General features: G+C 37.2%; 1 protein-coding gene across 1 annotated transcript in view; it reads left to right on the plus strand.

The window, feature by feature from the left end:
• Nucleotides 1–14,947, plus strand: part of PCDH15 (protocadherin related 15) — a 1,410,242-nt gene that overhangs the window by 1,061,843 nt on the left and 333,452 nt on the right. Inside the window, exon 21 of the mRNA XM_063435339.1 lies at nucleotides 6,789–6,905. Within this exon, the coding sequence (XP_063291409.1) occupies nucleotides 6,789–6,905 (117 nt within the window). The remainder of the gene's footprint in view (nucleotides 1–6,788; nucleotides 6,906–14,947) is intronic.

The following is a 14,947-nucleotide window of genomic DNA, read 5'->3' on the forward strand; positions in this document are numbered from 1 at the left end:
TCTTGCAAGCACATTCAATTTATTTTTTTAACTTATTATTGAAGACTGGAGTGAGGGGGAGTACTGCTTGTCTGCCTGTATGGACCAGTCTCCACTGGTAGTGTTATATGTAACAGCATGCAACTTTAGACAAAGTGACTTGGCCTTTAAATCCATGTAGTTGCAGTATTTAGCTGTATTAGGTTTTTCGTAAGAATGATCAAGTCTGTTACACCTTACTCTTAGTTATCTTATTACCATCCAGTTAGATTTTATGGGAACATTTGCATGCTTTATTTCACTGGGGTCATGAGACTCTTTAAAAAACATATACAAATATGCTGATTTTCCCTTGAACACCACGAGAAAAATGTGTCCTTTCTTCTTCAATAATTAATATCAATCTTCATGCTCCCATTAAGAGCTCTTAGGTCCTCAAAGTAAATTACAAAGTAATTATGAATGCTAGCCATGCTTCAGCATTTTTTTATTAACAACATCTGAAAGCCAAAAACAGTCAATTGTTCAAAGCAAGAACATCTTAAAGGATTGGCATGTGGCTCTGAAGTGATATTTAATAAATAGAATAAAAACAAGGCTACTGTGCATTGGTTTGCAGTGAGAAATTTCATTAGAGGTCCATAGAGCCTTCTGTTTAGCAATTTTGAATGCCTGAAAGAAAACAGTTTACAGCATTCTCCCAAAATGATGAACGGATTTTCTACAAAGAAGAGCTAGTACATTTGCCCTCTCAGATAATCTACTAAACTAAGATATATCCATTAAAATTATTTATCACAAGGTATTATTTTTACAAAATGCCAAATTTGAAAAGATTTGAAAATAGATGACTTTGGTATCTGCTGAAACTACAGGTTCAATGTGTATCAGAGAAACTAAAGCGGAGTTGTCTCAAAAAGCGGATAAGTCAAAAAGTTGGTAATAACATGGAAAATCTAAACCTTAAAAAAAAAAAAAGGTGTGCCCAATAAGAGATACACGATAATAGCATAGACATATACAATAATGTGAATTAATAGTTTCAGATAAATAAAAAAAAAAGGAAAAATATTTGATCTTGGAATCTTCAATAGAACAACCAAGTATAATGGCTACTCTCGTGTAAAAGTGCTTCATACAAGCTCGAGTAATATAAGCATATGACGGTTCTATCCCCGCCTTTGAATGTAGGTCTTCTACCTGTACTCGGTGGTTCGAGATCTAGCATAAAATTGCTTCTCCTATTCCATTGGAGAAGCAATCTACTGTACTCCAGATGTTTTGGACTATATTTCTCCAATGCTGTGCCAACATTATGGTTGTAAGAGCATTATGGGAGATGTAGTCCACAACATCTGAAGTGCCAAATGATGCCTACCCCTGTAATATACTTGTATAACTTGTATCTATGGTTTTATACTACAGTGTTTTTTTTTATTTGTTCTTTCTCATTGCCTTACTCCATCTGGAACCAATGATGACATGTACAAGACCTATATCCGTAGACAGGGATCATATTACTAAAGCTTGTATGAAGCTTGTATGCAATGTAAGAGGCCCTTTTTACACTTGGCTATTATATATATATATATATATATATATATATATATATATATATATATATATATATATATATATTATATATATATATATACATATATACATATATATATATATACATAAAATCATCAGACATAGTACACTATTGTATTCTATTGTTTGCTTCTTTTCTGTTGCATATGACTCATGAGCATTACAGATCACAAAAAAATATCAAGATTATACTGAGAAGATTTAAATGTTTTTATTATCTGACATTGATTATTATTTTACATCATGGTGTATGTATATGCTATTATCTTGTATCTCTTATTAGCCACAATGCATTTTTTAAGGTTTGTCCTGTTGGTTTTTATCTAGGATATTGTCACGGTGCAAGAGAGCATCGATCACGTGACCATGCTTGATTGCATGACCACAACCTCAGAAGACCTCCTACCTTACGGAGGATGCTGATCTGGTATGCCTCCTATAGGGTACCATGTTGGTGTGATGTTCTAACATACACCGTCTACCTCACGATGGAGCCTGTTTATAGCTCTGCTCCTCTTCTGACATAAATAACGTGAACGTGCGTGATCGCGTACACGTTCTGCCCAATCCCGGCAATTCTACAACCTTTTAACCTTTTTAGCTTTTCATTAGTGCCCCATCATGGTTTCCATTTACTGGTTATTAGAGAGTGCACTTATCTTGTATTTCTAGTTGGATATTCTGACTTCGGCTTGTTTTTGACTATTCTTATTTCTGGTATCCTTTTATCTGTTGTCTTTTCTTCTTGTACCCAACTCATTCTGTATCCCTGACCTAGGCTTGTCTCTGACCATTCTATTTTATGTTACATTTGGACACTCTAAAGCATGGTAATATATTTCTGAAGAGTTTACAGTATTTATACTTTTACTTTGAAACTGCTTGTTATGTCATAGTATATCCAGACAGCTATAATGTTCCATCTAGGTGGCTTAATCCATTTTGTATATTATTTAAAAATGAAAAAGATACCTCATAATGTTCTATGTTTGTCAAGTTATACAGCTTCTTATGAGGCTAAAAAGTGTCTGACTTTTATTATTTTCATCAGGCACTCCTTAAAAAAACACAAAGATTAAAAATTAAGCCCTGTTCTCAAACATCCACTACTCCTAGATGACAGCAATGACTATAGTACACATCATTATCCCTACAAAATAATCAAAATGGATACCGTATATACTCGAGTATAAGCAGAGTTTTTCGGCACATTTTTTGTGCTGAAAAACCCCAACTCGGCTTATACTCGAGTCAATAGTCTGTATTATGGCAATTTGCATTGCCATAATACAGACAGGGGCTGTGGGGGCTGTCAGAGAGTTTACTTACCTCTCCTGCAGCTCCTGTCAGCTTCCTCCTCCTCCGCGCGTCCGTTCAGCACCTCAGTCAGCTCCCAGTGTAAGTCTCGCAAGCGCCACGGGTCTCGCGAGACTTACAGTGTGAGCTGACAGAGGAGCTGCACGGACCGGCGCAGAGGAGGAGAGAGCTGACAGGAGCTGCAGGAGAGGTAAGTAAACTCTCTGACAGCCCCCTCCTCCCCCCAATGAACTACCAATGCCACTAGACCACCAGGGAAGGAGCCCCCCTCCCTGCTATGTATAAAGCAGGGAGGGGGGACGAAAAAAAATAAAATAAGAAATATTACAAATAAAATAATAAAAAAAATATTAAAATAATAAAAAAAAAAATTAAATAATAAAAAAATTGCCCACTCCCCACCCCACCAAGGCTCTGCAACACACACACACACACACACACACTGCATACACACACACACACTGCATTCATACACACACTGCACACATACTCATACACACATACACACACGCACACTCACACACACTGCACACATACACACACTGCACACATACACACACTGCACTCATACACACACTGCACTCATACATACACACACACACACGCTGCACTCATACACACACGCTGCACTCATACACACACTGTAAATAAATATTCAATTAATATAATTTTTTTAGGATCTAATTTTATTTAGAAATTTACCAGTAGCTGCTGCATTTCCCACCCTAGTCTTATACTCGAGTCAATACGTTTTCCCAGTTTTTTGGGGTAAAATTAGGGGCCTCGGCTTATATTCGGGTCGGCTTATACTCGAGTATATACGATATATACATTTAAAATAGTGTCACCCATGGGACCTTAATAAAGAGATTAAATTCAGCCAATTTATAATGATTAAGAAACGTGGAATTATAATACATATACATGTTTACTAACTTTTCACATTATCATGCATTCTTTATTTGTCACAACATCTATTTCATTCTATTTTATATCCATCTTTTCATACCTTTGATGCTTACATAGGTATCTCTCTTTTCCCTTCCCCCTCCTCCCTTTTTTTCTGATAATCTTCATGTAGTATTGAAAGTATGTCAATATTTTTTACATCAATGCTTGACAATTCTGTTCATAAGTTTATTCAGTAGTCTATAAGTACTCCGACCCTACACATAATTGAGAAGCTCTTTACTGAGTTTTTATGAGACTAGAATCAATTTCTCTCATAATATCTGCAATAAATCATGATATCATTATTGATATTCAGCAATGACCTTACATTATAGAAGTGTTTACTGGGATCAAGTATGTTTATATTAGTTTTAGAAATTATTAGATTAGATTAGATTAGATTGAACATGTATTATTCTGCATGGTAGGTGCACGTCTTCTACATTATTGGTGGATAAACATGCATTCTTTCCTTTGCTTCTTTATGGGTTGCATTCCCTTTATTCATAGAATCATGTTATAAATACCTACCGATAAAACCCCAATACAATATTCTTATCAGATCGCCTACTCTGTACAATAATGTACAGGCTATAACTTGATACCAGGCTATAACTTGATACCGATTTTCTGGACATGATAACAATAAAAGTCACTATTATTATTTTGAGGTTTTGTCATTTTGTTTATTTTTGTTGAGTAATAAGTCGGACATCAAAGCATGATATATATCGTCTTAGGTGTGTAATTTAATTCTAGGGACATTTAATGTTAAGACACAGCACTAAAGGCAGAAGAGGGCAGTATCATTTTTATAGCTTCTCAGTTCTATTGTTTAGCATTGTTCAACACCTCCTTGTAACCTTCAGGATTTTAGGCTATAGGGAATCTGCTAAATCCATATTGTTGTATTGCATGCATTATAGTGCACTGTAAGGAACCGGGAGTTTTACATAAATATTTTCTAATTACTTTGTGATATTTAATAATTCAGTTAGTTGATGACTGCCTGACCTCCACTGACCAATTTGCCAAACATGGCTAAATACACTAGATACAAAACATAGATACAACTACAGATCACTCGGTTGGCAATCCTGACAATGTGTCTACCGTATTTGAGCTATATCCCTCACTTTTTAACAGTTATTATTGTTTGCAATCTTTTGAAATAAACATTTTAGCTATAATATAGTGTACAATTTTCTCAGGATGTTCTACTAACAGGGATAAGTGGTCATTTTATTCCTACTATAGTGAAGTAATTCACGGTTTAGTTGATTGATGCCTACTGAAGTCCACTTAGTAGGTTCTGAACGTTATATTTTCAAACTTTTAGCAGGCATTTTGAATCAGTCTATATTTTTAAGGAGAGTTTAGTTACGATTCACTACTTTACACCCTTTTGCAATGCTCTACCGATTTAATGAGGCTTAATGAGTTTGTCTCTTTCTTACTATGAGATTATATAACTCACTGCTTTATTGATCTAAGCTCTTAATTGTGATTCCATTTTCGATCAAGTGTGGTATTTTTTTTTTTTTTCGACATCCCAGTTTCTGTTCCTTTATATTTGTTTATCAACCCTGGTGAGACTATTGAAGTTCATTTGCTTCACCAGATTTTCTGTCTAAGATTTTCTATCTTACACTCATAACAATTTGGCAACAGGTGTTTCTTTATACATCAACAACATTGAATTGTAATTCTTTGCTACCAATTCTTTTTAGAGGCAACCAACCATCAGTTAAATATATATATTTATTTATGTGAATAAATAGGCTGACAGAATCAATTTCCATGCCATTTACACTGTGATTTGTATTCTTTTGATATGTCTCTCTAGACGCATTTTAATATTCATGCTTAATAAAAGTTATGTTTAATAACATTTGTTTAACACTGAATGGTTACTGCTTTTAATATTATCAGGACCCGCAATCTACCTGAAATGTAAAGTTACTTACGTGTGATCTAGTGGTGAAAAGATCCTATACACAGCTATACTCTGCCCATCAGGAGATCAACAGTACTGATTATCTGGCAGTCAATAGGATGCTTCTCGTAGATTATGCATTATGATGCAAAGTGCATGTGTGGCAATCACCCTTCTGCACCTGCAATGCTAATAGAGAGACTGCTTGGCTTTCGGCTTTTGGATGGGGCAAAAAGCGATCAGCAATGTTTATTGGCAGCTGGGAGGTTGCAAACTTGCTTTTTTTTATAAATGTGCCAATTTCATTAATATAACCTGATATGACTGGATTTTAAAATGTTACACCATCATGCTGATATTTGACCTGATGATTTTTAAACACACTGTTTTAATAAAATCCTAATATTTATTCCCTAAATCACAAGTTCTTAACTGGCAATTTACCCCTGGCCTGTCTTCTATCTTCAATAGTTATTTTTTTTTTTTTTTACAATGATAGTTTTTTATTACTAATTTTATTAAAACATCAACATATTCATTGCAAAATATTTTTCTGAAGAGCACTGATTGAATATCTGAGGGGTGGTTCATTGAGAAAAGAGGCTGCACAACTAAACTATAGCAACTTTGTATATGTTATTGCTTTTTAGATTAAAATTGTATTCTGGGTTGAAATAGTCTCTTTCTTTCTTTTATTTTTTTTTTTATATATATTAACATATTTAAGTAACATGAACAATCACCAGTCAAAAAAAAACCTACTTATTTTGATATGTGCAGAGCAATTGCTTGCATTTCATATCAGATTAAAGTGTATTGAAAATGTGAAATTTTCTCTTGGGTTCAGTCTATTGTTCTAATAGCATTGGGAGTGCTGCAGGATGACATTATCAAATGGGTTTTATAATAGAAAAGTGGGTGAATGAACAAGCTTCGAAGAAGCCACTGTTTTGAATTGGCTCAATAATTTAATTTCTCTTGCACAACTAAAATTTTTAATTATATTTTTCAGGATATGAATGATTACTCGCCTGTTTTTAACAAAGATATCTACTGGGGAATGGTTGCACCGGATGCTGTTAAGGGCACAGTTATAGCTACAGTTGCAGCTGAAGATCATGATCCTCCAGTAAGTCAAATGCTTCTATTAATATACTTATCCCCAAGTGAGAAACCTCTTTAACCCTCATAAATGACCCAGCCCTCAGAGCATCTAAGTTGATTATCAAGAGCTTCTCTCAGCAGTGGCTCTCATACATTTTTTATGTCGCCTGTTCCTTGTCATTATGGGCTCCAAAGCTGCATTTTCAATGATTGGCCAAACTCATATATGTGAAACAAGTTTGAGAAAAGCATTTCAAGAAATTAAATTTCTTACTGCATGCATAATGTATGTTGGTGAATCTTTGAATAAATATATGGATATCTATACCTTCACATTAAATGTAAGATCTGCGTATACTAAAACAGATACTATGATTTAGTTTGCATATCTACATGTAGTGATAAATGTTCTGTATTATGACTTTCATAAGATACTGCAACCTTTTTCAGGACATAATTTCAAATGGATGATTTGTATTAATAAAATAATCATGTGATATTCATATTTGTTTAGCAACTAACCTTGTATCCAATAGTACAGATATTCCCACTTATGTTATTTGCCTTTACCTTTTGAAAACGTTAGCAGGAATAAGTCTGACAGTATCAATAGCTTGTTCTCTTTTAATATATTACTTGAAATGTCTAATTTAAACTATATATAAGATTGCACAAAACTTTATTTATTAGGGTCCTAGGCTTTAATTTAATATTATTGGATATGCCTTTCAAATAACTTAATATTTTTGTGTAGAGTTTTCAAATGATTCTTTCAACATAATAAAATATCAAAATATATATCACATATATAAAAATATATCACTATATCAAAATATTGAAAGTTTTTTTTAAAAAATGAGTTTTTCATAATATTAAATCATTTTAATGGTGTATTTAAAATTACTATTCAAAATTGTTATAACATTATTTTGAAAGCTTGTTCCACAATATTAAATCGGGGCTCTAGTTAGCAATAAATTAACTCATCAAATCTTGACACGTAACACTGATCATCAACACACTTTCTCAATAATTTTCTGAAGTGTGGCATCACTTAAGAAAATTATATCACTTTAAGGTAAAGAGTGCTGCCAAGGTTTTACAAATGTAGGTTGACTCGCATATCAGGTTACTAAATCAGTCTACTGTATCTTTCAGGTATTTTAGTGGACTCATTTTTCAGGTGCCTAGTTATAGTCTGTTGCATTGTTAGATTCTCTGTAGTTCTGTATAAAAAAAATATCACGTGAAATACTCTAATAATCATTTTGGCCAGATTATGAATGACACTTACTTCCCAACTATGGACACGCCGTATAATTAAAATGCACCGTCAATATCTTGTTTTCCTATTAAGCAAAATATTACCTGTAGCATAATTTAAATTGAATCTACATTTCTCTTGATTGCCCTTTTGGTAATTTGTTGGTAGTAATTTAGGCACTCTTTTAGACTACATTGATATTATTCATAAAAGTCTGAATGGGGCAAAACCTTACCGCTACGTACAGTGTCATTCATACAGCAAAATGTGGACATTCTTCATGCTATTCAGCAATGTACAGATTTTATAATTCAGGCTCCGAATGGCCTTGAATTTGTCCCAGATTTCAGTTAGACTTAATGCAGCTGGACAGCTGACACAGGAGTCCAGATGTGTTAAATCCAGGCCTGTATTGAAAATTTTGGGGTGATATTCTTAAAAGCTCTTCATAAATAGTGATTACATTCTTATCTTCTCAAAACATAGCTGCAGGTAACTGAGCAGGTTTTATGCTGACAAACATGAAGATACCACAAGTAACAGTAAAATCTGCAAGCAGCAGCACCTGTTGACCGAATAGTCTATAACACATAAGGTATATACATAAAAGTTGTTGCAATAGAATACATGAACAAAGTATTCTGAAACCCCTGCTTAACAACTACGTCTTAAGTTAATCCCATTTGTTATCTTAGTTAAACAAATACAGTTTAGTATACTTGGAGTAGTCATCGAGGAAAGTAAGAGAATACCTCCTCTTTCCGGGACTCAAAGTTTTCATCGGACCACGAAGGTCTGAATGGATTCAGTCCAGAGGCTTTTGAGCTCTATTTTTGGTCTGCTTTGGAAACACTTCTAAAGGATGTTCTTCTAATTTTTCCTTTAATGCAACTTTTACATCAATTCATCACATGGACTACTTTTTATATCACTTGCATAGCTATTCTCAGCTATCTTCCTTATTGTGTCAGGACTTCTCTATCCAAGTTGCCTCTGTCAAGTGTGAATGGCAGTAGTAACCATTTCACTGAAGTTCAACTGATACAGTTCATCTTCGATTTTAGCTTTTGCAAGTAATCAATCCCCTTTTCTGATGAAACAACAGACACCTTGAAAAGTCACTACATTTCCTTGTTTTGTGAGCTTTTTTACTGACAAAAAATGACTTTCAAGAGCAGGCACTGGCACATATACATTTTTCATGAGTATGTTTCTGATCACATTTTGTGAGTAACAGGAGTAAAGAAAACAGTCTCCTATTCATTCTGATTCTATTAATTGCCAATTAGCTGTGGTCATTTTTTCCAGTTTTGCGTTGATCAGGATGAGTGAAGACATTTCTTCCATTGGTCATGTGACTCATAGCTCCTGAATCAAAACACCATGCATTCAAAGATGAGGTGCTTCATTTGGATTGAAAAACATATTCAGTTTCATCTGTTGTTTCGTTCACATTTTTGGCCTTTTGCAATTTACCTTGTTTTTTGCATTTTGGCTTTTCAATTTCTACAGTCTGCCTTAAGTGACCTGATTTCTTGCACACAAGGCATTCACGCATTTCTAGCTAAATATTGCTGTTTTTATTCCTGTTTTTATTTCATCTTTAATGCAGATTTTGAACTGGAAGAACTTCATAGTTATTGTTTTCTTTTTTCTTCTTATATTCATCCACAAGCTTGCCTTTAACATAGTCCAAAGTCAGTTCAGCATCTGGGTGTGCTTCTAGTGCTGTAACTTGTGTTTCACAACTTTCAGGTAAACCACTAAGTAACAGTGCTTCAACACCTCTCAGTCATTTCCAATACATGTCCTATAGAAGTATGCAAATCCTGGTTTTTAATCAGCTTGGTCTGGTATACCTAATTAAATACAGTTTATTGTGGAGATTAGGTCTTTCATGCACCTTGTGCAGATCTTCCTACATTTTTTTTTTAGCAGTTTCACAATTGCATATATGCATTATTGGATCATCATCTAGTGCTCTGAGCTTTTGGATAATGCTCTATACAATCAATCTATGGGTTCTGCAAATCTGGCATCATTTGCACATATCTTATTAGCATCAATTTCATCTTACATAGTTCTGGTGTGTCAGTTTTGTTGATTCTGTGTTACTTTTTCCTGTTGCAGTCTTTATCTGTTGTTGTATCTAACACTTATTTACTGTATCAGGCTTTTAACTGGGTTCATAACCTGTTGGATATTCTGAAAAGCTCTACAAAAATAGTGTGCACGGTATGATCTCCTCAAAAACCTAACTGCAGATAACCATGCATTTTTTTTGTCAAACGAGAAGATACCACAAGAAACAATGAACAGTAAAATTTGCAAACAGCTCCACCTACTGAGTAAACAGTATATAACACATACAATATATATTTAAAAGTTGTTGCAATAGAGTTCATGAACACAGTATTCTAACAAAAAATTAAAACTTTTTTCCAGCTTGAAGTGCTAGCAGCCGGCAGGCAAATAGTTAAATAACCCCCCACATGTTGCATGGCATATCTGCTCAATGTTTAACACTAATAATTGGAGAGCCATTGACACTAGGTTGTTTACATAGCCCCAACCATTAGCAGTGATTCAGGGCCCTTATTAATATTCTATGAGGATCTAGCCACCGAGCCATTGCTCACCCCAATTAGTGGCATGGCAACTCCACCTACCCAGTTGGCTATGTATCCCCAAAAATATATCCAGTTTAACTAAAATATAACGCTATCTACCCCACTACCTGAATAATAGTGAGAGGGTCATTTAAAGTAATAATGGTGTGACCCTCAGGCACCCTGCTGGCTACCAAGGATGGATGCTCCTACAAACTCACCTCCGCGGAAGACTCTGCAATGTTCCTATGAAAATTAGGCCTCATCTCAGTCACAGTCCCTGAGGAAGGACAGAGTTGTTCCTGGGACATCTGTAAAGCCATACCATTCATCCCACAAACAGTAGGTGATACCGACTGATATTGGAACAGGCCCCCAGACGGGAGCACAACAAAACAGTACTGAGTCCTATCATACCTATCTAGTTTAATTGGCAATATTCTTTTTTCTTTAATATGTTTTTATGTACAACGTTAAGGGAATTGATGTTAGTACTTTAGCACATAACAGTATTATGATGGGGCATAACGTGCCCGCCCCCACACTCAGGGGTTAATGAGCGGTACTACTTCCTCTCTGTAATTAAGGTTTGGACCAATAACGTACTCCTAATTTTATCTAACACTTCCCGACCGGGTATTAGTGGCAACCCCTTAATAAGGCACTTGTGACAAGCAAATGACAACCGTGCCCACCTGCACACAGGCACATCCCAGCGTATTGCTTACCCTGTTCCCAGGGTGGGGGATCCTACACTTACATCCCACAGGCATGCCAAATAGTCTAGATGGCCCACTCAATGCTACTTAGACACTAATTGCAACTGGAATCACAGTCCGCAGGCTATATACCGGGCACTAGGCACCTTAGTACCATTAACTCTAACACCCAACTCCCTCTTTGCCTGGGAAACAGAAATTTGGGGAAAGTACAAGCCAGTTTAAAGGCATACCGAGGTTGATGCCCCTCACATGTTTCTCTTTTTTTTTCTTTTATCGTTGTTACCTTCTCTTTCAAATAATATAAAAGAGGCAGATACACCCGGGAGATTTATGATTATCTATGTGATGACATTGCCCTTTATATGTGGTAGAAAGAGCACTCCAAGTATCTTCAGTTTTATTTATTTGGATAAGTGAGACACTGCAACGTTTCGACCCCTGAAAGGGTCTTTGCCAAGCTTGACAAAGGACCTTTCGGGGGTCGAAACATTGCGATGTCTCACTTATCCAAATAAATAAAATGTATCCTCTTTCTATTACTAATATCTACTCCCTGGGGCTGGTGCTGGCCATTGGCATGGACGTCTGCAGGAATTTTTCCGGGGTGGTGGAGGGGGGCATAATTGTAATGACATCCATGCTTGGTCCCTTTTTGACAGTGTCATGAAAGGGAAGGGGCATAGTTATTATCACATAAAGCCAGGGTAAATAGCGTTTTCACAACTATGATGTCAGGAATACATGTTTGTATTCCTGACACTATATTGTTCCTTTTATAAAATTAAAGGAATATTCTGGTCACAATAAAAACTTCATCTAAATGAAAATGCTATGATGCCAGGAAGCCCCTGTGTGCGCTCTTTCCTTTAAGGGGTTATACCGCTCTCAAATGGTTTAACCCCAAAGGCTTCCTCCAGCTCCAGATCTCCAGGTCGCTCAGTGGTATTCGGCTTCTGAAACGGAGTGTCTGTAAGTGCAGATTGACGTCAGGCATGGGTGCTGCAGTTTGGCTAGAGTGGTCAGTTGATGCTCTAAGTCAATCCCTAGATCCTGGTTAATAAAAATGTTTTACTTTTTTATGAATGGGGAGCTACTGATTGGCTTAAAGTGCCAGCTGAACGCTCTAGCCAATCAGCGACACCCCTACCCAGCGGCACTCTGTGCTTCCTGACACTCAGTAAATAAAAGTGAACACATTAACACTGATATTTATTTTTACCTGGGAAGATGAGAAGGTCCAAAGATTCCCTGCCAGGCCCAGAATAAAGTGGAGGGTTTACTTCACTTGCCCTTCCTGCTCCAATCTCCTTTTCTTCTCCTTCATTTGACACAGTCTTCTCTTTCTTCTGACACTCTTCTCTTCTCCTTGGCTCCTTCTACTCCTTTACCTTTCTGCTACTTTCTCTGCTACCTTTCTGCTTATTTTGCACCCTTCTGCTCCTTTCTCTTTATGATCCCTTTCTGCTCCTTGAGGACTCTCTCTCCTCCTTGCAGACCCTTTCTGCTCCTTCTCCTACTTTACCTTTGTGCTCCTTTCTGTCCCTTTCTGCTCCTTGCTACCCTTTTCTGCTCCTTCCCCTACTTTACCTTTGTGCTCCTTCTGATTCTTTCTGCTCCTTTACCTTTGTGCTCCTTTCTGTCCCTTGCTACCCTTTTCTGCTCCTTCTCCTACTTTACCTTTGTGTTCCTTCTGATTCTTTCTGCTCCTTTACCTTTGTGCTCCTTCTGTCCCTTTCTGCTCTTTGCAGACCCTTCCTGCTAATTTCTGCTCCTTCTCCTACTTTACATTTGTGCTCCTTCTGCCCCTTTCTGCTCTTTGCAGACCCTTCCTGCTCCTTGATATCCCTTCCTGCTCATTTCTGTTCCTTCTCCTACTTTACCTGTGTGCTCCTTCTGTCCCTTCCTGCTCCTTGCTACCATTTCCAGCTCCTTGCTGACCCTTTCTGCTCCTTCTAGTTTACCTTTGTGCTGCTTTACCTTCCAGCTCCTTGCTGACCCTTCATGCCCTACCTGCTTCTTGCTGACCCTTTGTGCTCCTTGCAGACCCTTTGTGCTCCTTGCAGGCCCTTCATGCTCCATGCAGACCCGTCGTGCTCCTTGCTGCCCTTCCTGGTTCTTGCTGTTCCTTCCTGCTCATTTCTGTTCCTTTGTGCTCCTTCTCCTACTTTACCTTTGTGCTCCTTGCTGTCCCTTCCAGTTCCTCGCTGACCCTTTCTGCTCCTTGATGTCCCTTCCTGCTCATTTCTGTTCCTTCTCCTTTCTGCTCCTTCTCTTACTTTACCTTCCTGCTCCTTGCTGACCCTTCCTGTAGGCTGTCTCCCCATCTCTCGCTTACCTGATCTGTAGGTGGATCCCCATCTCTCACTTACCTGATCTGTATGCTGCACCCCCTCCCTCACTTCCCTGATCCATAGGCTGTACCCCATGCCTCACTTCTCTGATCTATAGGCTGCCCCAATGCCTCACTTCTATGATCTATAGGCTGCCCCCCCAATCCCTCACTTACCTGATCTGTAGGCTGTCTCTCCCCTCCCTCATTCCTCACTTACCTGATCTATAGTCTGTCTCTCCCCTTCCCCCTCCCTCACTTCCCTGATCCATAGGCTGTCCCCATGCCAGCAGAACAAGCTGAAAAATCCAGTGGGGCGGCAATATAATATCTTATTTTCTTTTTTTCTGTAACGTTTACTTATTTGCTTCATTAAAAGAAATAATTACAAAAAAAGTAATAACAGTAAAATAGAAAATATATACCTCCCATCAGAAGTCTTCTTTCGTCTCATTTTTCAGCCCCCCACCAAAAGCCAAATTAAAATCCATAATTCAAAATGAATCAATGAAAATTAAATAAAACCTAATTGGCAAAAAAAATTATGAAAAAAAGAATTGTGAGGCATAATAAACAATTAATTGCCTCCCCTCAAGGACTCAGCACACCCTTAACTCTCATAGTAGATATAATAAGGTGTTTCCTACACACACTATGTAAACTATTGCATCATGTAGGAAATGTACCACACACACTATGAAATATGAGTAACCGTACTCTGAGTGTTTGGCTAGTAAGCAAAGACCTCTGAAAGACAAGTCTTGACGGAAATAAGACTTGCACGTCTGAGCACTCTCTGACTGGTTGTATTACAAGACTACTGTGAACAGGGGGGACTCTTCCCTGACTTGGGATCCAGACCTGTCCCGCTACATTGTGTGACCCTCCTCTGGGACTCAAACTGTCTTCTAAGCAGAATTTGATCCTTCTACCCACTCTATCCACTTTGGCAGGGAGCGATCTCTCTACCTGCTCTCGGCATTGTCTTTATAAAGACTTTTTTGGGGGCTCTGATGCCTAGCTACCTTGAACCCAAACATTATGGAGCAGTGCAGTCAGAGGACAGGTCTTTCTAAACGGTCACTGGGCACCTGCAAAGACCAACACTTAGACACTGTTCCAAACGGAACTGGGTCATTGCAT

The sequence above is a fragment of the Pelobates fuscus genome, chromosome 10 (assembly GCF_036172605.1).
Source record: "Pelobates fuscus isolate aPelFus1 chromosome 10, aPelFus1.pri, whole genome shotgun sequence".
In the NCBI taxonomy this organism is placed as follows: Eukaryota; Metazoa; Chordata; class Amphibia; order Anura; family Pelobatidae; genus Pelobates; species Pelobates fuscus.